General features: G+C 46.2%; 1 protein-coding gene across 1 annotated transcript; it reads right to left on the reverse strand.

The window, feature by feature from the left end:
* Nucleotides 1-6,757: 6,757 nt before the first annotated feature.
* arhgef37 (Rho guanine nucleotide exchange factor 37) lies at nt 6,758-19,752 on the reverse strand. Its single transcript, XM_087847336.1, has 8 exons — nt 19,624-19,752; nt 14,697-15,076; nt 13,710-14,603; nt 13,345-13,579; nt 12,560-12,942; nt 10,975-12,482; nt 10,614-10,777; nt 6,758-9,023 (listed from the first exon to the last, which is right to left on the reverse strand). Exons 4-6 carry the CDS (start codon nt 13,451-13,453, stop codon nt 12,390-12,392), a joined length of 585 nt encoding a protein of 194 aa, XP_087703462.1. The 5' UTR covers nt 13,454-13,579; nt 13,710-14,603; nt 14,697-15,076; nt 19,624-19,752; the 3' UTR covers nt 6,758-9,023; nt 10,614-10,777; nt 10,975-12,389.
* Between the last annotated feature and the right edge of the window lie 8,069 nt (nt 19,753-27,821).

Genomic DNA, 27,821 nt, shown 5'->3' on the forward strand with positions numbered 1-27,821 from the left:
ATGAGGACGTTTGTTATCAGGTCACCGGGACGCACAGAGGCAGCATAAACACCACACCGGGAGAAGCCTTAACCCCAGCAGGGGGTCCTGAAATCACACAAAGTTTCTCTCAGATCTGTAAACACAACAGCAGAGAAAAGCACAGCCTGTGTGCTGTGACACACTCATCTTTACAGGTGTGTGAGGAAAGCCTGTGCCTGGCTGCAGCATGTGACTGAGCCCACCGACACAGATGTCAGCCTGATGTCTGCAGCTGGACTGATGTGGTAGTATAAGTACTCAGATAGGGGGAGGGGAGCTTTGTGATGGCTCAGTGCATTAATCCAGCATGCTGCAGACTGTCTGCGTCATCACACACATGCACACACACTTTAACCTTCACTCACAAGCCTCCGAGTACTGAACACACACAAATCAGTCATCGCGATAAAACCTCCTGCTCACCCGTCCTGGGAATCGAGGGTGTGGCTTCTGTGATTCACGCTCAGGTCCTGCACATGCTCAGTCACACTGGGAGTTAAAAGGCCTGGTCATGCCTCTTATCAACACCTGCAACCTGTGTCAGCTTTTTATGTTCAGCTCCATCGCTGTAACCAGGACCCAAACAGGAAGCAACAAAAACACCGTGAAATCAGTGAGGGCGGGACAATCACAAAGGTGGGGAAGAAAAGCAGGAAGTAAAATGCATGACAAGAACAACCTTCAAAGTAAAACAGGAAGTAACCAAAAGAGAAAAAAATGGACTCATGAAGAATAAGCTTACTGACGGAAACAGAAAGAAGAAAACACTAACAACGTTAAGAAGTAATGTGAGTAATTAAGGCCAGAGCATTACTACGATCTGCTTTATTGCCACTATAACATCTCACATGTGCAGCCAAACAGTTCAGCAGTGATCAGGGTGAGGAGGATGTTATATGATATGATCAGCATTCCTGAGGCACAGTAGGGAGGGAGCATCCAGTAACTCTCTGGGCTGTGCTGATGACCCTCCACACACAGGAGTAATATGTTAAAATGGAGTAGTGGTAGGAGGACACCAACACCATCTCTGGGTGGTGTTGTCCTCCCTGATGAGACAGTTTCAGCTGTACCTTCTTGTGCTGGATGTAATGTGTATACAGTGGTCCCTCGTTTATCGTGGAAGTTACGTTCTAAAAATAACCCACGATAGGTGAAATCTGCAAAGTAGCCAACTTTATTTTTTACAATTCTTATAGATATTTTAAGGCTGTAAAACCCTCACTACACACTTTATACACGTTTCTTAGACAGGCAAGAAGATTTTCACACTTTTGTCTCTTGTTTAAACACCCTCAAAGTTCAAACCTTTGTAGAAAAAATAAGTCCAGTATTATATTATAATCTGAAAAATACGGTAATGTCTATCTTCCTTTAGCATGTCCAGAAGTCCAACTTTTGTGCGATGGTTAGCATCTTCCTCTGCCTTTTGGGTGCTACCACAGGTGCCTCTGACGGTGTGAAACGTTTTGTCAACATTGTTGTGTTTGTTGAGGAGAAAACTTACAAACATACAAACATACAGTACAGCACTTCAGAGTCACACTGCTAGCGATCGAAGATGTATGTAAATTTGATAAACTGAACGCATTCTGTACTGTACAGGAGACATGGCACGGAGGAGATTGTTTGACGATGGTCTACAGCCACAGAACACAATGCGCTGTGATAAAAAAAAGCATGCAAAATTGCCCAAAATATCAGCGAAACAGTGAGGCTGTGAAAGGTGAACCATGTTATAGCGAGGGACCACTGTAGTCACATTCCATTACTGCCTTAAGTAATCTGCATGAATGGAAATGGAAAAAAAAAACTGATTATTTTTTTCTTCCTACAGTCCGTTTAGTTCAGTCTGTGCAGATATGAAGATGACTTTTTTTCCATTTTAAAGGACAAAAACTCCAGAAACATCTGCACAGATGGCATGCTAACCAATCTGCACAGACTACATGCTAACACATGCGCACAGATGGCATGCTAACACATCCGCACAGACGGCATGCCAACCAATCTGCACAGACTACATGCTAACACATCCGCACAGACGACATGCTAACCAATCTGCACAGTCCACATGCTAACACATCCGCACAGACGACATGCTAACCAATCTGCACAGACTACATGCTAACACATCCGCGCAGACGGCATGCTAACCAATCTGCACAGACCACATGCTAACACATCCGCACAGATGGCATGCTAACCAATCTGCACAGACTACATGCTAACACATCCGCACAGAGGGCATGCTAACCAGTCTGCACAGACTACATGCTAACACATCCGCACAGATGGCATGCTAACCAATCTGCACAGATGGCATGCTAACCAATCTGCACAGACCACATGCTAACACATCCGCACAGATGGCATGCTAACCAATCTGCACAGATGGCATGCTAACCAATCTGCACAGACTACATGCTAACACATCCACACAGATGGCATGCTAACCAATCTGCACAGACTACATGCTAACACATCCGCACAGATGGCATGCTAACCAATCTGCACAGACCACATGCTAACACATCCGCACAGACGGCATGCCAACCAATCTGCACAGACTACATGCTAACACATCCGCACAGATGACATGCTAACCAATCTGCACAGTCCACATGCTAACACATCCGCACAGACGACATGCTAACCAATCTGCACAGACTACATGCTAACACATCCGCACAGACGGCATGCTAACCAATCTGCACAGACCAAATGCTAACACATCCGCACAGATGGCATGCTAACCAATCTGCACAGACTACATGCTAACACATCCGCACAGAGGGCATGCTAACCAATCTGCACAGACCACATGCTAACACATCTGCACAGACCGCATGCTAATACATCTGCACAGACGGCATGCTAAAACATCTGCACAGACCACATGCTAACACATCTGCACAGACAGCATGCTAACACATCAGATAACAGCAGCAGTGCTGAGCAGGCAGGGTTGAAGCTACATGTCTCTGCAGTAGCATCAGGGAGTTGATTGCTTCTCTCTGTCAGGTATAAACTGAGCAGTTCCATCCCTTTCTTCATGATGGTAGCCGTGCACGCTTACACTTGCATTTCTGTGTGACTGTGGATTTAAATGCATCAAACATCAGTATGATTGTTGAGCAGTTTTAATTTAATTGTGCATGTTTGAAGCAGCTGTTATGAGGAATAATTGAAGCTTCTATTCTTGGTGTGCTGCAGCCTCGTCCCTCTCATGTAGCTGCTGCTGCTGAGTGTCAAGAGATTATGCCCCTCCTCCTTCAGGCCCATTACCATTTTCCTTTCTTCTTTTGTTTCTGTGTGCCTTCATCTTTATATCAGCAGGGTTTTTACGGATTTAGTGATCAATGTGAGCTGTTCTTCTTGTTCTTCTCCTTTGTGGTCTTCTCTCCAGCTTCTGCCTCTATTCCCGCACAATTTCTGTCTTCCAGTCCTTTCTATATAGACCTTAAGCTCCCGCCTCCTCTTGCCGCCATCATCTTTTTCTTTCCAGCTCACTTCCATCTTCATTTTTTCTCCTTTTTCATCGTCTAATAACATTTTCTTCCCTGCCTCCTTTCCAGTATCCCTCCATCCCTTTCTCTTTTCTCAGACAGAGGGCCAGAGGCAGAGGTCACACTTTTTAGGAACAAAGGAGAGAGACTGAGTGAAAGAAAGAAGGAAGCAAGTGAAAGACCAACTACATTGGTGTCTGTCACAGATTTCATCAACAATACGATAAGAAACAGGTGTGTGTTGTAAATGACACATGGAGTCTCAGTGCGACTACCTGTTCAAATAAGGGTTTAATAAAAACACAGCTAAAATTTGGATACAAAGCATAAAGTCATAAAACACAAACTAACAGAACAATGTCGAGCTGTAGGCTCTAAGACCAACGAGCACACATTCACGAGGGAGGATGGCTGAACTCGACCGAGAAAAACAGACAAAGGAAGTAAAAATAAATACAAAGCACAAAAGACTACCAAAATAAAACAGGAAGTAACAGAAAAGGGGAACAGTATTGCAGACGTTACGCAGAGAGCAAAGGAAACCGAACTCCAAGAGGCAGTACTGAGACTGAGAATAAAATCATGCAGAGAAATAAACTAAAATACTAGAGCTCAGAACATGCTGGGCAGAAAAGGCGAAAACCAAAAACAAAGTGAACACTCCAATAACCTCGACGGGGCCCCGGCACCAGATGGAGGCTGTGTGCAGCTCCAGCATCGTCCTGTAGGTGGCAGAGTGAGCTGAGGATCTATTTTAAGCTCAGCTGAGCTGAAGGAAAAGATATTTATAGCTCCTGATCTGTTTACTGTTAGCTGCTGAGGCTTTCACACACACAGAGCTAAATATAGCCAGCATCCACCCTCTGTAGCGTGCCCTCCTTCCATGCGTCTCCACACAGAGGAAGTGCCTCACACACACACACACACACACAGCCCTCAGCCACAGCTGGGCTTACGTGATGCTCTTACAGACAGAAACATGATTCTGATAGAGTTTCTTAATAAAGGCAGAGATCATAAAGAAATGCATCTGTATACATATTTGTCAGACATGTAGCGAAGCAGCTCTCTTCATCTTCATCATTTCACCTCCTCCTCGGAGCTCTCTGGTCAAAGCAGCCATCATCAGCTCGGGTAAAACTCCTTTGATGATGTTGGTGAAGCAGGCTGAACGCTGCAGCAGCTCGCCGCCTCGTTTCTGCTGAACGCCTGACTCACAGAGTTCATCGGGATACAGAGTGTGTTACAGTGAGCCGCACTGATGTCTCACATCAAAAGCAGCGTGGAAAGGCTCACCCTGTCGGCGAAACATGTGACCCCCTGCTGTTTTTATTCAGTTCATCTGAACTCTTTGGTGTCAGATAAGAAAGAACAGCACTGCACTCCTTTTATATCACCGCTCTTTACTTTAGCTGCTGAACCTGGAAATGATGCTCTGCATCAGCTCATACTCAGCGTGAAAGCAGGAAGTCCCCGACGGAGAGCTGCTGACGCTCCGGGGCGTCCACATGATGATTGTTTCACTCTCACTGGCTGATTTCAGTTCAACTGTCAGAAAATACACAACAACACAATAAATTCAACACTGAGACAGAAAGAGGCAAACACACACACACACACACACACATATATATACAATAATACACACACACACACTCACACACACAGTTACACACACACACAGTGGTGTGAGATGAATACTTTACTTGTAAACAGGCAGGGTGCACAGGCAAGTACACACATTCTTAACTAGCAGTACACAGACTTGTGTTAGTTGAAGTACTGATTCAAGTAACAGTCAAAGTACAGGTAGTGCAAAGCTAACTGAAACTCCTGCTAAAGTAATATTACAACACGGGAGTTTTTTCTTTTGCTTTGCCTCCACCATAAACAGAAATCAGCCGTTACAGCACGGTGTAAGAAGGTGGAGGAGCTCTCAGTGGCTGTAGTGGCACAGTGTGAAGCCGCGACCAGCTGACCTGTTCAACAACACAGAGTTACAATCAGCACGGTCCTTATGTTTAAATCCAACTTTCTTTTTCCTCCCTGTGCTCCTTCTTCCCCCTCTCTCCATCTCTGAGTGAGCTTTTCTCATGCTGTGATCCAGCAGCTGGACCTTCAGGTCACACACACTGAGACAAACACACACACCAACAGTTTGTGATAGAAACTACTCCCTTTATGTTTGCTCCTTTTCTGTAGCAATAGTTAGATCCTGAATTACCGCAAACACAACTTTATTAACATCAGGACCATGAACGCCATCAACCCCTGAGTAAAGCGCTTTAAATGATGTATAAATTACAGCTTTCATCGCTATGTGGCATACCTGAAGTATAAGTACCTGGGTGTTCAAAGATGGTCTTTACAGGAAGCCTGAGAGCAGACTCAACCTGCTGAGGAGACAGAGATGTTTGGAGTGCAGGAGGTGCTTCTGAAGGTGGCGTCGGCCATGTTGTCTGTTGAAACAACAGCTCTGTCCCAGTGCAGGGAGTCATGTTTTTTGGAGACTGAGGCTGTATCCCAATTCAGGGTCTGCAGCCTTAAAGGCCGCATTTTAAGGCCGATTACGTCACAGCGACGCGACGAAGGCTGTCCCAATTCGAAGGCTGCTCGAAATGCGGCCCTCAAATGCGTCCTTCATTTCCCTGAATTTCAAGGACGTGGCGGTGTAGACTTCGTGGCCCAACATATCCCAGAATGCATAGCGCGGCGGTGGGTGTGGATAATTTTGCCGAAAAAAATCGGCGGATGAGGGGCGCCGAAGAGTAAACTTTAAGTAAGTACTGAATATTATGTCACTTATTTATGTGCAAATGTTTAATAACGAAGAACATTAATACATTACTGTTGGCCACATGTCGGCAAAGTTATGTGACATTAGTGACGTTTGTACTAACTTGGTTTTAAAGCCTTTACTTTAAAATATACGCCATTCAATAGCTGACCTTAATCTTACAGAGAATGATCAAAGCTCATGTAGAAACAAACAAACAAAAGATTTTCTCCTTCATTTCTGTCAAACAATGCTGTATGAAACGTTTCCAGCTGTTAGTATCATGGTTGCTAGGCAACCTGGGCAGCGCAACGGAGGCTAGACCGTCCCATTTCACAAGCCTCGCACTTCCGGCCTTAGCGGTCTTTAAGTACGCGGCCCTTGAGGATCGTTGAGGCTGCGTACTTTAAGGCTGCAGATCCTGAATTGGGATACAGCCTGAAGTGACCGCGAGGGTGTGCTAAGGTATCACCTGCACCACCTAATCAGTAACATCCAATCAAAATCCTAGAATTTTCCCCTGCACCAAATCACCCTTCCTGCACAGTCTGTTAGTATAGTGACCCCACAGCAGCCATGCTACTGGTCACATGATGTCATTAAAATGCTCCAAAAGGCTCCAACAGCACAAACAAGGTCCAGAGGTCCAGTTCAGGTGTAGCTAGCTGACAGCTAGCAGCTACAGCCTCACAGCTTTGTAAATCATCACAAATATTCAGGTGCTTCTTCTCACGACTAACATCTGATTATGAAATGATGCAATGCCACAAAAAAGGTTTGAGTTTAGTTTTATTGAAGCCACACTCAGTTCTCTGCTGCCGCTGCTGCTCAGATCTCCCACCTGCTGTGTGAAGACTGAGTTCAACATCACAACTCTGGCAGCGCTTCATGCTCGGCTGAGGTCACGCAGCCCTGCAGCATCGATGAAAACATCAGAATGACTCAGCAGGACCAGCTGAGCAGCAGTTTCATGAAACCACACAGAAACAAAACAGGAAGTACAAACTGTGGCCGCGATTACCAAACACACACACACACAGTTAATCTAATCATGCAAACATGCTCTGAGTCTCTGCCTCCCTCTGGTGGTGAAAATGCAAACAGCATGCGAGGAAGATGTTGACCTGTTTTCTGATCAGACAGAAAAAGCCAGAAATGTTCACTCTGTGGTTTCCGTGTGTGTATGGGTTCAAATATCTACTTCATCCACAAGAAGAAACGCTGCAGCTTCATCTGCATGTCATTTGGATTACAACTTCCTAAAATAACTGAGGCTGCATATAAGGAATGAACCACTCCCCTCATCCTAAATCGGCCTTCGAGGAGGGGAAATCAGGTAAATGTTATCAGGCTAAGATTTCTGAGTCCATCTGACTAACCCTGAGGACATCTGGTATTTTAGGAGAGAATCATCCCCCTCCTCCTCCTCCTCCTCCTGACATTCAGCCTGAGGGGAACAGCTGAGCAGCTCAGACTCCCGGCCTCCCTCCCTCTGCTTCATGCTCACAGCAGCTGAGGCTGCTCAACTTCACAGAAGGAGGCCAGGACAGAGTATGTGGTGCTCAAAGGTTAAAACTGCTGTCATCTGCAAAACTACTGGAGCTCAGGTTCATTTTATGTCCTGAGAGCCAATCAGCACGCGCTCAGAGATGCTTTCAAATGATTCTGAGCCAAAAATGTTTAAAGTGCTGGAATCAAGAAATGCTGCTGCAGCCGAGCAAACTCCACAGACATGACCTGCACTGCCTGAGCTGTATCCATAGCAACAAGCATCGTCGGGTGAATGTGACTGCAAGAGGACCTTATTCTGTTCTGACTGACCCATTTCACTCTTCCTACATAAAATTCGGGAATCAAAGTGCAACGAAATTTAAATCAGCTCATAGGCAGAGCGGGAAACTGGTGTTCTCCTTCACCCCTCTCCCTGTTCCTCCTCCTCCTCCTGCTGAGTCTTGTTCTTCCTCGGCCCCGGAGACCTTTCACATTTACATCACATTACACAGTCTGAGATGATGAGAGCGCCATGTACCTGTCAGCTCTGCTCCAGGTGAGGACACACACACACACACACACACACACACACACACACACACACACACACACACACACACACGTTACAGTTAACTTGATAGCACTCAGACCCTGTAATGAGAACATGCAGCATGCCTCTGAGGATCATGGGAAATGAGCGCTTCATCGTACAGCAGCCATGAAAATCGTCCTTCATCTTAAAACCGCTAATCAAACATCATCTACACGTTCAGAGCTTCATGACGTTACAGATGCCATCTTTGAAAAGTGTTCTTGGAATATTATGCATTTATGTTTGTGCACAGATCACTGCAGACCAGTAGGAAGGAAACATCCCAAGAAGAAACTTTACACTTCCAGTCGTAAACAGGTTACAGTGGAAGGATTAACACTGAGACTGTAAGCAACCGATCCCGGGAGGCTCTTCCATCCATCCTCTCATCTGCACCAGCTGCAGTTTCCACCCCCTAAATGAAGAAGCCAGTGCCCGAGGGCAGCCCCGCTCCCACGGGCATGATTGCCAGGTTGTTGGAGGGCATGTAGCCTCTCTGACCTCCTCTGACCTCCATCAGGCTCCACTCGGGGCTCCCTCGTTTGTTGTGAGGCTCCAGGACATGAACGGGTTCTCTGGCCCAGAAGGAAACTTTGTGTTTGGATCTGGCTGTGAAGTTGTAGGTGCCCACAACCTGAAAACATGAAAAAAAAAAGGCAGCATTAAAGGTCTCTGCCTCCACACCGTCACTTGTATCCACACATCCTTCCTCAATCACGTACATGCACCTCTTGGCTGTAGCTCAGGAGGATCACACATCATCATCGTTACTGAGTTTTCCTGGGCGGCTCTGAACTTCAGCTGATCCAGAGTTAATCTGTGATTAAGCTCCACTCAGTCGCTCCTTTCATAACTGCAGACCACATACAGGAAACAAAGGCAGGAAGTGACAGAACTCAGCGAGAGCGTCTTTCCTGACGGTGACGTAAATAAAGGTCTGAACGACGCTGCGAGATGCAGATGTTTCCAGCTGCAGGCTGTTACCGCTGCAGAGGCTGATACAGCAGCATTACACACATCAGTTTGTCCTTAGCTCACACACACACACACACACACACACACACACCCCAACTCGTCTAAAAACACCAGCGTGGGGTCGTTATTACCACCTAACCCGGCTCTTTGTGACTGTAACATCAATGACCACGACAGCGTCTGCAGACGACACAGCTTCAGCACGAGGACGAGCAGTGCACGCCTCTACAGCACACACCAGAGATGCTGAGGAGTTGAAGGCAGAGACTGCTTCTGCTGTACAGACTACAGCTCAGCTCTTATTCTGCACTGAATTAAGCTCAGAGAAGTTCAATGCATCAACACGAAGTCAAGAAGAAGTACTCCAAGCACACATGTCGTCACGTATGAGACAAGAGTAGGAAAAAACACGTCTTCTTCTACCGTTTAAGAAACAGTCTAGGTTTGAGAGGCTGGTGTGGACTGTCCCTCTGAGGTACTGAAGGACAGTGTGTGAGGACAGGCAGACATAGGCCTGCTGCTGCTGCACGTGACCGAGTCAGGGCCACATAAAGGCTGTTACAGGGTGGTCTAAACACTGTAAACACTGACAGCTTGAACAGTATCCAGCATCAACAACAAGCTGAGAGTACATCCTGTCGGTCTTTAAATCACCTGCTCAGGCAGAGCCGCTCCATTTCACATTACTGTTCAGGAGAAGACCGCCGGTGCTCCATCAAGCAGTGTACCAACGGTTACGAGGATGTGACAACGTCACAGCCGGTGTGCACAACAACAAATTCAGTCTTACTGTTGTGGCCAGGGCCATCCTCTGTGCTGTTGCATGCTGGGATGGCCAGTAACGGACAGAGCTGAACTCTGTTAAGCTGGAGAGGTGGATGTTGTCCACGATAAGGACAACACCTCCCACCCACGCCACGACGTGCTGGCCAGTCACAGGAGCACACTTAGTCAGAGACTGAGATTACCCACAATGCACCACTGAACGACACAGGAAGTCATTTCTGTTCATGGACATCTCTGTGCGATTCCATATCAGAGCGAACTTTGTAAATGTTGTATTATTTAATAGGTTCACTCTGTTCTTATTGTCTTGGAGCGACTGTCAGCACATAATGTCCTCAGGGATTTAAGAAAGAGTAGTCTGATAGTAGCTGGATAATCGTTAGTGAACACCTGCAGTCCTGCTCTGGTGGACAGCACGCAGTCTCCTTCTCCTGGACAGTCTAATCGAGAGGAATTCAATTACCTGGAAGCAGCTCATGGGCAGTGGGGCATGGCCTGCTGGGCTGTAGGAGTGTCTTTTGCCTGCGGTCACACCTTCTGTCAGGGTCAGGTGTGGTGAAGTGGGCGGGTCTTCTGTTGGCTCGTGATAGCGAATGAGTTTCGAGGCAGCGTCATAGCCTCACTTCCCTGCGTGAAGAATATAACATTTAAATAATTTAACATTCATTTGTTCACAGTGTCAGACCAGCCCGGTACTCCCTCACAGAGCGATCCCATTGGCTGCTTGTCTGTTTCCGTTTCAATAACAGTGGCTCGCCAGCAGATGGCACCATAGTTCTTCCTCTCAGTGTTTCAGTGTAGACTTGATAAAACCTTAGTCTCACCTCCTGCTTCGACCAGCCACCTCCTTCTGTTTCCATGGCTGTCGCCTGGAAGATCATCACCTGGAAGATGATGGAAGATGACATGCTTATCCGTTAGCTGCTTCAGACGGCGCTGAGAGGACAGGCTAAGAGGCTGAAACACATGAGCAGATGTCATATCTCCGAGAAGGCAGAACACAATGAAACAACTGCTAACTAGGGCCCGGGCTGCTGAATTACTCACACACGGTCAAATTTACCTGGAAGGTGTTCAGAAATGAAAACAAGGACTCAGAAAGGGCCACTTCTGGTTCTGCAGCTGCAAAGTATATAATGGGACCCGAACATACAATCTCAGGAAACTGAAGCTCAGACTGGGAGAGTCGATGTCACATCATCGGCGTCTGTGTTGTTTGATATTCAGAGAAAGATGTTTGCTGGATAATATAATCACTGTTATATTTATTATTCTGACCTCAGTCACCTCAAAGCAAAGATGTCTGAGGTTAGCTGAGTTGTCCTTACGATGTTGTTAATTTACAGTCTTTTGGTTGGGGTCTTCAGTTTTATGCCTTACAACAGCGGTCCCCAACCCCTGGGCCACGGACCGGTACCGCTTTGTGAGTTGTTTGGTACCGAGCCGCGAGAGTTGAGGCTCAGGTGTGAAATCTATGGTTATTTTTTGAAAATCATTTTTATCATTAACTCAGTTTTCCTGGGTCTTTTCCTGTGTGTTATGAATAAATGTTCTTTTTTTTGGTACCGGTACTAGTTTTATTTTGTTGTATTTGTCCACGACATCTTAAATGCCGGTCCGTGAAAATGTTGTCGGACATAAACCGGTCCATGGTGCAAAAAATGTTGGGGACCTCTGCCTTGTAGTACCATATCACCCAATTAGAGCACTTTGCTCTCACACTGCAGACTTACTTGTTGTTCCTAGAGTATTTAAAAGTAGAATGGGAGGCAGAGCCTTCAGTTTTCCGGCCCCTCTTCTGCGGGGCCTGAAGCCTCCAGTTTGGATTCAGGCGACAGACACTATCTCTACTTTTAAGATTAGGCTTCAAACTTTCCTTTTTGCTAAAGCATATAGTTAGGGCTGGACCAGGTGACCCTGAATCCTTCCTTAGTTATGCTGCAATAGGTGTAGGCTGCTGGGGCATTCCCATGATGCACTGGGTATTTCTTCTTCACTCACTATATATTAATAGACCTCTCTGCACCGAATCATTAGTTGATAATCTCTGACTCTCTCCCACAGCGTGTTTTTGTCCTGTCTTCCTCACCTCCAACATGTCGCAGGAGTTGGCTGCCCCTCCCTGAGCCTCGAGGTTTCTTCCTGTTCAAAGGGAGTTTTTCCTTTCCACTGTCGCCAAGTACTTGCCCATAGTGGTCTGTAGCTTACAGTACAAAGCGCCCTAAGGTGATTCTGTAAATCACATAAATTCTCTCAGCCTTCTTGCTCCTTCCAGCACTGAAGACTCTGCCCACTCCCAGAATGCACCAGGAGAGAGGCTGCTGTGAGGAAGCTGTAGGGAGACATGTGGAAGATGAGCACAGATAGCCAACATGTTTTTGTTCATTAGCCTGTCTGTAAGGACGTCACCTGCTGAGCGAAGCTGTGAAACAGCTGCTCCATGTCTACGGCGAGATCTCTGTGCAGACAGCTGAACGACCCGAACATGCTCCTGATCTGCAGAGCCAGCCCATTAAACTGAGGGAGCTCTTTCAGGAGCAGCGTGTTCAACATCCTGTCAGGAGGAGAGGGGGAGTAAAGGAGGTCACACCAGTCACACCTCCAACCATCAGAAACCAGCTTCCACCTGTACGCATTGGCCACAGCCTGCTCCTTGTAGCTCAGGTTGGGTTTCCCATCGATCACTTTGTAGTCGAGAAGCTTGTCAAGTCTCTTTCTGATCAGATTCCTCGGGCCCATCCAGAGGTCCCAGAGAGCGCAGGGAAGCTGGTGGATCACCTCATCCTCTTCTTCTGGAAGAAGGAATAAAGAACAGACCAACATCAGCAGACCGTCGTCCAGTGCATCATCCTTTCACGGGGGGGAAAATATGCATGTCCACCTCTACACGCGCTCAGAGACGTGGCAGCCTGTTTCTGACCTATGATAATGTTCTGAGCATGTGAAGAGGAGATTGGAGGCGGGATGGAGGATGCAGACCATCTGCTAATCAGAAGCTGTTTGCAAAGACAGAAGTCTGTGATGTAATCTTTAAATCTCCTGCCACACACAGGTGATACAGAGAGAGTTTAGCTAGTGCTGTTTCTGCGAGCGCTGCTCATCCTTTTCCTCTTAACTGGACACGAGCCGACAGGATGCAGCACTTCCTGCACCTGTAAAGACCACAGCACTGCTCTCAGAGTTAATCAGAGTACCGTAGTGATCTCCTTGTAGCAGGTCGGTGCCTTTTCTCCGTCCAGTCCAAGTCAAAGTCCTCCGTGCGGCAGACAGGAAGCCCCGCAGACCAACCACACACAAACACATGTGTGGCCTCCTGACAGAGACTCAGACTCCTGACTGCATGTCTGTAGTGATATGCTGCTGCAGAGGCTGACCTTGAGTCACAGCCTGAAACCTTTATTAAAGCCATAAAGAGTGACTGCTGCTGACCTGTGCAGGCAAAATCACATACACAAAGTCATGTTTTACAAATGAGTTTATTCAGTTTTAATGTTTAGTCCCTAAAGTCCAGTAAAGCTTTGCAGTGAATAGACAGGACAAAGTGTGTGCGTGAGTTTACCTGCAGGTGTTGCAGGTACGTTTTCACGTTCTCCAGTAGCTCCAGGATGCCGTTTTCCAAAACATAGATGAATCTTTCCAGGGCATCAAATTCCTCACACTGCTGCGTTACATAAACCAACTGTGCTCTTACAGGTCATCACGCACTGCTTTGGAAAATGTAGTAATGAGGTCAGTGTCAGTAGGAGCCAAAGGTTCAGAGGAGATACCCACCTGCTGTTTGTGAGGTGCAGCCAATCAGAAGACATTTGTCTTATAGGAGGAGCACCAGGATGACGTACAGAATGATTATTGTGAACTGTGAAAGTATCACTGTGCCTGATTAGACCTCCCACTCGCCCCACTCCACTGCTGTGCTTCCATCCAACAGCATCTGGTCGAGGTGTAACTGTCATGAACCACCAGTGGCTGTCCTGGGGTGTGGTGCCTGACTTCCAGTGGTCATCTGATCTTCACATCCATGCACTGTGGCTCATCATGGCTGAATAACACCGACCATACTTCAGGCCCGGTTGGAGTGGTGTCCCTTGGTAGTGTTAGTGTAGCCTGGCTAAGTCTCTTGCTGATCTTCCCGAGTTTTGCTCTGACGGCTGACTCCATCTCCCTTATATAGACCTTCCTGGACCTGAACCTGTCTTCTCCAGACCCTTCCCAGTTGAGTGTGAGTGAGAGTGAGCACGGTGTGGACTCTGGATTTGGACTGAGCATGCGCTCCCCTTTTTCCCAGCCCTGGACCCCTCTTCTTCCTGATTCACTGTATGTAGAAATCAGCGGTGTTGTAAATAAACCCACTTAATTGATTACACAGTTCAGAGTTCAGCGCCAGCAAACGTGACAGTAACTTGCTGCGAGACATCAACCCAAATGTTCGTGGACTTGTTTGACACAGTTGACACTGTGAGGATCAGAGAAAAAAATCGATGATTGAAAGTCGATCATTTATTCTGAACATCTCATGACAGATGAGATTTTTTAAGGTAGACTTTACATGCTGAGCTGGTCTGTGAAGAAGAGTCTGGAGCTTCCCAGGAACAAGGAAGTGATACCTGTGTGATTCAGGAGCTCACCTGAGCTTAATCACACTACTTCATCTGTAAATTTATGGATTTATAAATGCGCTTTAAACAAAAAGAACAACCAACAACCACTTCCTGTTTGACTTCCTGTTTAGAACGACAGAAAGACTGAAACTGTGAGGGTGACACGTCAAAGTAAAGGTCTGGTTTCAGGTCACTTACAGAGACTCTGCAGGAAGTCAGATTTTCCAGGCTGAAGCTGCTTCTGGTCCGGCAGGCTCAGGAGACGGCTCGATACGTCGATCACCTCTTCGATGTGCAGAAACATGCTGTCCAGGCCGGCTGGAGGCGGCTTCGGTCAGAGCAGGTGGAGGGAAGACAGGAAATTAGGGTTTTACACCTGATATCAGATGTTTCTTTAACCGCAAAGTCTGAGGGTTCTCCTGGTTCCCCATTAAAACCCATATGCTCCCATTATAAACTATGTACTCCCAATATAACCCATATACTCCCATTATAACACATTGTTTTCATTTCTTTTGAGTATATAAAAACATCAGAGTGGGAGGAACGCTGAAAAAGTGATAGTGATGTGCTGCAACAGCATCAGAGCATGGCTGACTTCTGACCTCTGATTATAAAGGTGGATCTGCGCACGTGCTGAATGACTGAGCAGTGGTTGCGCTGGCTGCTGGGAGGCTGAACAATGCACAATCCAGGAGCTCATCGGCCTTACAGAGCCACCATTCACCCATGCCTTCACCCTGCTCCTCCTCCTCCTCCCTGTGTCGTGTTTCACCTCCACTTTTGCATGCTCTACATTCATCTCTTATGGAACACAGTTCATATCTCTCCTGCTCCCTCGTTGTGGTTCCACAGCTCAGCTCTGCTCGCCCATAAAGCCTGATTTCATTATGTTTTATGAGCCCTCATTTCATTAGGACAGTGACAATACGCCGCTATTTAGCAGTCCTAAGCAACAGAACAGGCATAATAAAAAGCAGGTGATAAGAAGCCACTGAGAGGGTGCAGGATGCTAAAACACTTACAGTACCTGCTGCAGCTTTACGTTCAGCCTTTTTCTTTTTGCTTCTTTGTGTTGTCACTTTAAATCAAAGCTTGTCACTGTGACTGTATACACCTCTCTGCATTTATTCACTGCTTATCATCATCATTATTATCATTATTATTATTATTATTATTATTGTTATTATTATTATTATTTTTTTGCTTGTCCCATTTGGCTCTTTTGCCATCAGAATTATTGTCCAAAGGTGAAGAAAGATGCCCAACGTATTTACTTTACCTAATGGACCATCCCAGCCTTGCCGTAATGGTCTATTTGATTCACCTTTTATTGTTTATATTATTTTATTTTCACTTGCTAAATACGGGACAGACTTGACTGCGGAAAAGAAAGGGGAGAAAGAAAGAGGGAAAGAAAAACAGCGGGGAAGAGGGACGGGTATAAAGGGCACCCCCCCCCCAAAAAAAAAAAACAACAACAAAATAAGCAGACAAAAAGTACATATATCAATTACCTGAATCACCTGTTGAGAAAGAAAAAAGAAAAAACAAGTAGAAGAAAAAAAAGAGCAATTTAATAAACAACATCACGATCATTTATGGGAATATAACAGTAAATACTAAATATTAAACATTATTGTGCAGCACGTAAGATCGACAGCGCACAGTGTGCTGTGCAGATAAAAAGGGTGTAGTTTGTGTGTGTGAGCACCCGTGTGTACACCTGTGAGCATAGAATAGAATAGAATAGAATTCAACTTTGTCATTGCACATGTCACAGGTACAGGGCAACAAAATGCAGTTTGCATCCATCCAGAAGTGCTTTAGCCATGATATAGATATATTACAAAATATATATTAGCAATAATATAGATATGTAAGTATATTACAGAAAGGGGTCTATTATGGTATGTAATATGTACACGGTATGAAGTATGTTATGACTATGCTATAACTATAAGTATGTACAGGCTGTAGTGAGTACAAGCTATGTACAGGCTATGAACAGGATATAAATATGAAAAAGAACTATACAGAATATGAAATAAAGAACTATACAGAATATGAAATAAAGAACTATACAGAAATATGAGATATACAGCTATACAGAAATGGGAACTATGCAAGTTGTAAACAGTTGTAGAATTAAAAATTATCGTATGATTATTTACACAGAACTATACAGTAGTGCAGTTAAGAGCCTATATAAAGTGCTAGTGGTTGTGAGTGGTGGTTCAGTCCATGTTATTATTGTGTGTTTGAGGGTACAGTTGTCCATTGTGTGTGTGTGTGTAGGTGGTTGTGGGTGTGTGTATGTCCAGTCCATGTGTTAAAGTGGGTCAGATGTCAGAAGACAGAGTTCAGGAGTCTGACAGCTGTGGGGAAGAAGCGTGTGTGAATGTGTGTGTGAATGGGTGGATGACTGGATGTGTAAAGTGCTTTGGGGTCCTTAGGGACTAGTAAAAGCGCTATACAAATACAGGCCATTACCATTACTTGGACGCCTATTCCCGGACACAAAGAACCACCAACGCACTGATGTCTGAGGGCGCCTGCCACTGGCAGGGGAAGTGGTGGGGGGAGATATGCCTCCATACCATGGAGGGCCTGAGATGACCCTAGAGAGGTGGCGTCTGATACCCAACCTGACATATAGACACAGACAAACAGGCACACACAGATACAAACATCCATTCCAACCCTCATGCTCTCATATGCAATTACTCAACACTCACCCAACGAGGAGACAGACATAAATAGACACTGTACACACAATCACACTCCCCAAGCGTACTCTAAGTCCCAGGTCTAGGTACCCTTGCCCCTGGAGGAGGAAACTGCACCCAGACCCAGGTAGTGTTACCCTTTTCCCTGGGGTGGAGAGATGCAGACCGCCCCGACTCCACAGCAGCAGGGAGGCCCGACATTCCAGACCCCAATCGGACGGCTAACTCCTCCTCCCAGCCCCCCCGCCCCAACAGGCAACAGAGAACGGGGGTGTGAGAAGACTCCAAACCTCCCTCCGCCCGCTCATATGTAGTGTTGATGCATGTGCGTTCTAAGGTGCATTTAAAACCCAGGAGGGCATGGAGCTACCTGCCAGAGAGCAGCAGGTAAGCGCATAGCCCCTCCTGATAGCTCTCAATGTATACGTGTATTTAAAATTGAGAGGTGGGCAACGACGCTAGGGGTGAGGTTGTACACCCTGATGGTCTTTTGGATTCCGTGTAGCGTGCCTACCCCCAAGGTCCTGTATGAATCTGTTATGAGAGTGTGAGTAATGTGAATGTCTAAGTTGTGGGATAAAATTGAGGCACAGGCAGCCAGAAGGGGACAGGGGCGGGGATGCCTCCCCTGCACCCTGGTGACACACCTTTACCCCAAGGCCCTGCATGTGTGGGTGATTGTGGTGGAGCGGGAAGAGGGAAGCAGCTGGAGATGGGGAGGGAAGGAAGGGAGGGGCAAGTGACCCCTCCCCGGGGCCAGCTCCCCCGCTGACCCCAGTAGGCACCCCCATACTCCGCAACCCACCAGGGAAAGGGGGCCCAGGCCCATCCGGACTGGAGCCCAGTTCAGCAGAGCCGCCCGGCCCCACAGAGCCCGGGACAGCCCACCTGACCCCACCACAGAGAAAACTGCACCCACCCCGTCATCCACTCATCTTCCAGACTACACAAGACAATAGACGCCCAGGCTGAGATCTTCCTCCACCTCTCCTATATCTCCCCCTCCTGCAGAGTGAGTTCCTGAAGAGAGGAGACCTCCTGCAAGATGTAACAGCCTCCCCCAGCAGTTGAAGAGCCCCCCAGGTGGCTTGATGCAATGGCGGCACCCTGTGCCAGGGCTGGGCCCCCATACACCCACCCGCCCACAACCCCGGCGACACACCAACCAGGACCCAAGCCCTCAAGGCCCAGCCAAGGCCCCAGCCCAGAGACGGAGCACCCTGGGGCAGCCAGGCTACCAGGTCTGTAACCCATGTCCGTCAGCACAGACCCTCCCCTAGCCCCGCTGCACGCAGCAATGAGGTAACCGTCACCTAAGAGCCAACAGAGCCCTTAATAGGCCATGACTGCAACCCTGGGTTGAGCCCTCCAAGGAAGATGCTACTGGGGAATCCCCTGACACCCCAAGCCTGTCCCTACCCCTACACTGCTTATTATTAATGTCTGGCTCTCTGCCCCAGCGCGTCTCTGTCCCCTCCCCGCCCCTTCCTCAACCCTTCTTCCTGTTAAAAGGGAGTTTTTCCTTCTCTACTTCCTTCACAGTTGGATGACCTCTATGAACAAGTGCTTGTTAATAGAGTTTTTTTCTGTATTATTGTGGGGTCTTTAGCTTACAATGCTTACAATGCTGAGTTGCAGCAGGCGCAGCTAGCTCTTCTCAGACTCCACGAATTTCTGGATGGCCACGTGATAACCATGCTCTCTCTGGGAAACTGTCCTGAGACAAGAGTCTCTGAGCAGTTTTTCTATCTTCAGGCGGTGCCTCCCCCACTACACTCAACCCCGACTCAGGTGTCTCCTCCTCTGACCTGAACTTTCCGTTTATCTCCGTCTCCCGCTCCATATGGGAAATATCAGCGAAGGATAAAGACTCACACAGACATCTGCACCAGCATCGCCTTACTGGACTTTAGTGACTAACAACCAGGGGATTTGCTCAGATTTAAAACCTGAGGTGGATCATCAGTCTAAACAGCCCCAAATCACTGTGAACCAAAATGCTGCCTCTGATGCCTCCTTCATCCCTCAGCAGAAAACCGATGATTAGCAAATAACCCAGATTACCTAAAACCCGCAGACCGGGTCTGAATTGGGTCAGAGCCATTTTTATGGTGACAGGGACAAACTGAGAGAAGTACGCACTCACCTTTAACCCCAAAACGCTGCAATCCCCTCAGCTCCGATCCTCGCCAATTGCGTCCTCGCTCACTCCTCTTCCCGCCGCACTGAATCAAAATCTGCCGCAAGGACAACACACACACAGAGTTTAATTTTCTCCACTGACTCACACACACTGGCAGGCATGTGTGAGGAAGGGGGATGGGAGGGAGGGCTCACACATGAAAACACACACACACTCGTGCTGCTGAATAAGCTGAGTGACTGAAGCAGCTGGTGGGGAGAGGAAGTGGTGCTCACCCAGACAGAAACTGACTGGGTGACAGATCTTCAGACTGAAGTGAAGGACCAATCAGAGGATATGTTGATGAAATGCGGTGAGGTCCATGCAGCAGACCCTCAGGCAGCAGAGGCTGAAGTTTCCCTCTCACAGGAGACAAAGCACTGTGGGTCCTCCTCGTAAACAGGATTTACACATTTAGGTCCTCGCTGACTTTCGACCCTCAAAGGAAGTGAATGCCCACCCCAAACATAAAGACTTTATCCTGTATTAAGGGGGGAGTGCACCAGCATCTGCCCTGAACTGCACGTCCAGACTCTAAATGAGCAGCTTTGCATGACTCACAGTTCAGAATAATCTTTCTGTATCTGATACTGCTTCATCCCGTGTGTGAAAGAAAGTATCCAGTCAACTGCTGCTGGCTTTATGGTCCAAAAAATACGGTACATATCATGTTTCTTTACTTGTGGATTATGTAAAGACTGGTTCTGAGATTATTAAGACAGTTACTCCATCTGAGATTTAACTACAAACTGTTGCTGGCTTTGTTTCCCCCCTGGACTGTATCACTCCTCAGCCTGTGAATTTTGAGACTGTTTTTGGTGTTGTTTCACCCCTAGACTGTGTGGCTCCACAGCCAGTTTATTCAGATGTGGCCAATGTTTTTTGTTTTATTTTGCCTGTCCCATTTGGTTCTTTAGCCGTCAGAATTGTTGTCTGAAGACCAACAAGGATACCCAATGGATTTATTTTGCCAAATGGATCATCATGGCATTGCCGTATTGGTCCATTTGATCGACCTTTGTTTTTATTATTTATTTTATTTTATTTTCAGTTGTTACAGACGGGACAGACATGAGTGAGGGATAGGAAAGGGAGAAAGAAAGAGGAAGGAAAAGAAAAACAGAAGGGGAGAGGGACAGTGAGAAAGGGGGGTGGGGGGTGGGTGGGGGGGAATATCTCCGGGATCACCTGTTGAGAGAAAAAGAATAGAAAACAAGCAAAAAAAAAAACAAAGCAACATACTAAACACAACACCATCGCATTAATCTAGCTAAGTGTAAACAGCAGTAAATACTAAATATTGAATGTTGTTGTGCAGCACGCAGGACAGACAGCGCACAATGTGCTTTGAAGTAGCAGCCAAGAAAGGTGTGATTTAAGTCTACGAACAGTGAACACCCGTGTGCACACCTGTGTGGATCGGCGCGCTTGTATTCAAATGGTTTCCCCATGTAATGGTCTGCAAGAGGATGTAGAGAGCCATAGCCCTGTCCCCCAGGGCATGAAGCAGGCATGGAGGAGATCCAGGCCCCAGACAGCCAGAGGCCCCAGAGTGCAAGAGCCCAAGGAGGACCACCGGAGGGGCATCCGTGCCACCTTCATGGGAAGGGCTGAGGATCCCCAGACGAGGGGTCACCCAGTAGCCACCGGGCAGAAGCTAGAGGGGGTTGCACCAGTGTGTTCGCCGGCTCCGCCGGCAGCCAGCTGTGCCAGAGTGAACCAAGCTGCAGGCACAGAGGCCGGAGGCCCGAGGGCCCCCCGCGCCCCGGAAGAGGCCTGACCGAGCAACAGGCGCCAGGCCCCGCCAAGTAGCCACCGGGAGTGAGATGGTACATACCTGAGCGCCCAGCCCCGGACACCAAGAACCAATGCACCGATTGAGGGCATCAGTCACCGGCAGGGAGTGTGGTGAGGGGAGATAGGCCTCCACACTTTGGAGGGCCTGGGAGTTCCCAGAGAGGTGGAGTCTAAGACCCAACCTGACATATAGACACAGACAAACAGGCACACACAGACACAGACATGCATTCCCACCCTCATGCACACATATACAAACACTCAGCACTCACCCAACGTAGGGATAAACGTAAATGGACATGTACACACAATCACACTCCCCAAACATACTCTATACCCCGGGTCCAGGTACCCTCGCCCCCAGAGGGGGAAACGGCACCCAGACCCAAGAGATGTTACCCTTCCCTCCGGGGTGGAGAGATGCAGACCGTCCCAGGCTCCGCAGCAGCAGGGAGGCCAATCGGACAGCTGACATGGCCAGTGTTAACACTCCTGCTTCTGTGACTGCTCCTGAGCTTCTCTCTCCTCCTCCCGTTCCTGGGCCCAGGGTGGCTCGGGTCCAGCCCTCCCCTGCACCTGTTACAGTTCCTCTGGTGAGGGTGGCTGAGGCCCGGCTGGTCCCTGCTTCAGTCCCCAGGCTGGTGGAGGCTCAGTTCATCCCTGCCTCCCTTTTGATTTATGGTGCTGATGGTGCTCAGGATGCAGACATCTTTCCACTTTCTATTCGATACAAGTATTGCCCAGCAGCTCTGCATCACATTTGTATTTTGAGTCTGGTGTTCTAATATGTAGAAAAAAGCTGTCATTGTAACATTTCTCCACAGCTCCATCAATTTCAGGAACATACTAGATTGGGATATCTACACTTTGTCTCCAAATCAAAAGCAAGCCACCACACATATACCATGATATCACACATCAAACAAACAAAATTTATCTAGGCTGCACATAGTGTGTGCAGTTAGGCCAGCTTTTCTAAATGAAAAAAACAAAACAAAAAAACCCCCAAAACAAAATTCTTGACATTGAATTCAATAGCTTATACTGTATCTTGGATGGCCAGAAGATGAAAAACCATTGCTTTGTAGATACCCTCTTCTACCTCATAAGCCACATCCACCCCATGATAATTGGCCAGAGTTAGCTGTGAGACAGTTCTGTTCGTGCTAGACTTATGCTAGAACAGGCTCAGGCAACACATACCATCCAAACTGTACGGTGTACGTGTCAGGAGCGGATTTAGAGAAATTGTCTTAGGGTGGCATGGAAATCAAATGAGGTGGCAAAATCAAAGCCTTTTAAAAAAACACACCACGCATTCAGGTTTTGCATATGGTTAAAATGATTCAAATGCAGTAAGTATACACAGTTTTCATATAAATATAGTTCGTAACTTAATTATTTTCTGTAGCCCACATTGTTATACTTTCAGTTACATAAAACACGTAAATTTTGATATTATGTACTGTACAGCCTGTATAATAAATAAATATGTAGACCAATAAGTATAAAATCCAGATCCAGGCCCCAGACATCCAGAGGCCCCAGAGTGCAAGAGCCCAAGGAGGACCACCGGAGGGGTATCCGTGCCACCTTCATGGGAAGGGCTGAGGATCCCCAGACGAGGGGTCACCCAGTAGCCACCGGGCAGAAGCTAGAGGGGGTTGCACCAGTGTGCAACCAACCACAACGCCGTCATATGAAAAACTGGCATTAGGGGTGGCAAGGGATCATTTTAGAGTTACATGCCACCCTTCTAGATCCGCCCCTGGTAAGTGTAAAAAGAGTAGTGCATTTCACTAGTGTGCAGGTACAGGTATTTGTCAAGGGTTGACATGGAAATAGTTGGTGTCCCAACTACATAAAAAGTTACACACAAGGTGCAAAAGGGAATTTGCATTTTGTTGATTATTTCTTTGTAATACCTCTTAGCAATAACTCTTATACAGTTGCAAAGCCTGTTTATTTGCCCTTAAATAGTGCCAAATATGTAAGGAAAATGCATTTGTAAGTTGAGCAGCAGAGCTGAAAATATGGACCTAATTAAACCATGTCTAAATTTAGTGTCTTTTAAGATCTCTTTTAAGTTAAGTGGAATATTTTGTGAATATTTGTTAAAAGCTAATGACAAAATTAAAGTAATTCAGTTAATTAAGCACAATGAAAACATGCAACATGAAAAAAAGAATTACTGGGGCCTATTTCCCCAGTACTAAACATAGTAACATACTCAGAGATGTACTTTTTATTTACCATAAAGCGAACAAACTTCTTCACACTCTTAGCTGATATTGGTTAGCACAAATCTCCACTAAATGTATTTGACATTTTATTATGCCATCTGTGTTACTTTCCTAAAAGTAGCCTGAAAATTAATGATCTTGAGCCTGCAGTGTGTTGTAACGTGGTTTATCCTGGCAAGCAAATTGTATGTGCAGTCTGAGGCAGAATATTATCTGTAGCTAAAGCCCACAAAGACCACGGCAGTTTGTCAAACAGAAAGAAGAGAGAGAGAGTGCCACGGAAAACGTAGGGACAAAGATGAAAGCTTCAAACATTAGGAAAAGAGAGCGATGGCAGATTAATACTTACTGGAGCTGTGACATTCTGCAAAGTGCAACAGCCACTCCTCCTGTACAGCCTCAACACCCTCACACACGCATTCCATCTCGAATGACACTTTTCTGTCTAAGATTTGACATTCAAGCGCTCCATTCCTTAACACCTCTCCTTCCTACTTTTCCCCTTGAACTTTTACCCCCTTTTTTACTCATGTCCTGATGAGAATTCATCCTGAATGACTGTCTGGATGTGATCAAAAGTGATGCAAAGTCCATCTATCCCTTCTACCTTCCTTAGTTCCCATGAGAAAACACTGTTTGTTATTCATGTGTCAGGGTTGTGATCATATCTATGCATGACTCTATGGTGGCTTAAAAGATAGAGGGCAAAAGGGCCAAGGTGAGAGGCGACAGTGTGAAACAGAGAGAATATGGTAATGGAAGGATATGGAGAATAAAAAAGGAGAGTGGGGCAGGGTTTAGGATTCAGGAGATGATGGACAACCTGGGTGACGAGTGGTGGGGTATTACATCTTGCTCACTCTTGCTGCAGTGTGCTTTAGTGTTTTAGCAGTAGTGCAGCAGTGCCATCATGTGTCTCAAGTGGTGTATCAAGAATATCTCTGAAACTGAAGCTTGCTTCTACTGTCAAAAGCCCTCATGTTAGGTATCCAAGGTTTTGCTGGATTTTTTTAAGCATGCTTTTAATTATATATGTCATAACATTTAAAAAGTAAAGAAAATGTCACTTAATACTTTCTTCATACAGGTATCCTGTCGGTGGCGCTGTCACTTGGTGTTCGCTCGCTCTGTGGTATAGTATCGCTTCCTGTTCCTGCTCAAACACAGTGGTGTTTCTGAGTAGCTTATTTGCTTAGCAGTTTAATTAACAACTTTTAAATACATTCTTTTTTCACAGTATAATCTTCACGTGCTTCATCCGAAGCACACTTTCTGTGTACTCACTACCTAATTTATAGCCAAAGTATTCACTCACTGTCTCTGTACTGTTTCGCTAGCTTAGCTCGTAGCCGACCCGTTAGCACCATGGCTACTTCACCTGTCCCTTCTGCACTTTCTTGCTCATTGTGTCAGATGTTTAGTTACTCCTCGGCCTCCTTTAGCAGTAATGATATCTGTAACAAATGTAGCATATTTGCAGCTCTGGAGGCCAGGATTACTGAACTGGAGACTCGGCTTTGCACCCTGCTATCACCCTTAGCTAGCCAGGCCCCTGTAGCTGGTGCAGCCGAAGATAGCGTAGGCCCTGCTAGCTGTTCCCCGGCAGACCCCAAGCAGCTGGGGAAAGACGGCTGGGTAACGGTGAGGAGGAAGCGTAGTCCTAAACAGAAGCCCCAGGTACACCACCAACCCGTTCATGTGTCTAACCGTTTTTCCCCACTCGGTGACACACCCGCTGGGGGTCAAACTCTGGTAATTGGTGATTCTGTTCTCAGACATGTGAAGCTAGAGACACCGGCAACCATAGTCAATTGTCTTCCAGGGGCCAGAGCAGGCGACATTGAAGGAAATTTAAAACTGCTGGCTAAGGGTAAACGTAAATTCAATAAAATCATAATTCACGTCGGCAGTAATGACACCCGGTTACGCCAATCGGAGGTCACTAAAATCAATATTGAATCGGTGTGCAACTTTGCCAAAACAATGTCGGACTCTGTAGTTTTTTCTGGTCCCCTCCCCAATCAGACCAGGAGTGACATGTTTAGCCGCATGTTCTCCTTAAATTGCTGGCTGTCTGAGTGGTGTCCCAGAAACGATGTGGGCTTCATAGATAATTGGCAAACCTTCTGGAGGAAACCTGGTCTTGTTAGGAGAGATGGCATCCATCCCACTTTGGATGGAGCAGCTCTCATTTCTAGAAATATCGACAAATTTATTAAACCCCTCAAAACATGACTATCCAGAGTTGGGACCAGGAAGCAGAGTTGCAGTCTTACACGCCTCTCTGCAGCTTCTCTCCTCCTGCTACCCCCCCAAAAACCCATCTCCATAGAGACTGTGTCTGCTTCCAAAAAGACAAAAAACAAACTAAAAACCAGCAACAAACAACTTAAACATTTACAAAGAAAGAACAATACAGTATCCACATCTGAACCAAAGAGTAAAACAGTGAAATGTGGATTATTCAATATTAGGTCTCTCTCCTCCAAGTCTCTGTTAGTACATGACTTAATAATTGATCAACAAATTGATTTACTCTGCCTTACAGAAACCTGGTTGCAGCAGGATGATTATGTTAGTTTAAATGAATCAACACCCCCGAGTCATTCTAACTACCAGAAATCTCGAAGCACAGGTCGAGGGGGCGGTGTGGCAGCAATTTTTCACACCAGTCTATTAATTAATGAAAGACCAAGACAGACTGTTAATTCATTTGAAAGCCTGATGCTTAGCATTGTCCACCCCAGCTGTGAAACTCAGAAACCAGTCTTACTTGTTATCATCTATCGTCCACCTGGGCCTTACACAGAGTTTCTGTCTGATTTCTCAGACTTTATATCTAATTTAGTTCTGAGCTCAGATAAAATAATTATTGTGGGTGATTTTAACATCCATGTTGATGCTAAAAATGACAGCCTCAACATGGCATTTAATCTGTTGTTAGACTCAATTGGTTTCTCTCAAAATGTAACAGAACCCACCCACCACTTTAATCACACTCTAGATCTTGTTTTAACATATGGCATAGAAACTGAACATTTAACAGTGTTTCCTGAAAACCCTCTCCTGTCTGATCATTTCTTGATAACATTTACATTTACAATAATTGATTACGCAGCAGTGGAGAGTGGACTTTATCAAAGTAGATGTCTTTCTGAAAGCGCTGTAACTAAGTTTAAGAATATAATCCAGCCACTGTTATCATCGTCAATGCCCTGTACCAATACAGAGCAGAGCAGCTATCTGAACGCTACCCCAACAGAGGTCGATTATCTTGTTAATAATTTCACCTCCTCACTACGTACGACTCTGGATACTGTAGCTCCAGTGAAAACTAAGGTCTCTAATCAGAAGTACCTGACCCCGTGGTATAATTCTCAAACACGTACCCTAAACCTTTTAACGTTAACTAGTGATGACTTCATGAACTTCTTCACAAATAAAATTTTTATCATTAGAGAAAAAATTACCAATAATCATCCCACAGATGTAATATTATCTACAGCTACTCTTAGTTCCATTGATGTTAAGTTAGACTCTTTTTCTCCAATCGATCTTTCTGAGTTAACTTCAATAATTACTTCCTCCAAACCATCAACGTGTCTTTTAGACCCCATTCCTACAAAACTGCTCAAAGAAGTCCTGCCATTGATTAATTCTTCGATCTTATATATGATCAACCTATCTCTAATAATCGGCTATGTACCACAGGCCTTCAAGGTGGCTGCAGTTAAACCTTTACTCAAAAAGCCATCTCTAGACCCAGCAGTCTTAGCTAATTATAGGCCAATCTCCAACCTTCCTTTCATATCAAAAATCCTTGAAAGAGTAGTTGTCAAACAGCTAACAGATCATCTGCAGAGGAATGGTTTATTTGAAGAGTTTCATTCAGGTTTCAGAGTTCATCACAGCACAGAAACAGCTTTAGTGAAGGTTACAAATGATCTTCTTATGGCCTCTGACAGTGGACTCATCTCTGTGCTTGTCCTTCTTGACCTTAGTGCAGCATTCGATACTGTTGACCATAATATCCTATTAGAGCGATTAGAACATGCTGTAGGTATTACAGGTATTGCACTGCAGTGGTTTGTATCATATCTATCTAATAGACTCCAATTTGTG

This window comes from Neolamprologus brichardi, chromosome 2, assembly GCF_056152115.1.
Source record: "Neolamprologus brichardi isolate AB-2024 chromosome 2, ASM5615211v1, whole genome shotgun sequence".
Classification (NCBI taxonomy): domain Eukaryota; kingdom Metazoa; phylum Chordata; class Actinopteri; order Cichliformes; family Cichlidae; genus Neolamprologus; species Neolamprologus brichardi.

What these genes read in the sequence shown, in the direction of transcription:
- arhgef37 (XM_087847336.1), bottom strand. Translation starts at nt 13,453, where the DNA reads ATGTGTTTGTGTGTGGTTGGTCTGCGGGGCTTCCTGTCTGCCGCACGG. An exon ending in GCTACAAGGAGATCACTACG is followed by an intron (nt 12,943 to 13,344) that starts GTACTCTGATTA and finishes TCCTTCTTCCAG; the next exon opens with AAGAAGAGGATGAGGTGATC. An exon ending in TTCACAGCTTCGCTCAGCAG is followed by an intron (nt 12,483 to 12,559) that starts GTGACGTCCTTA and finishes GTCTCCCTACAG; the next exon opens with CTTCCTCACAGCAGCCTCTC.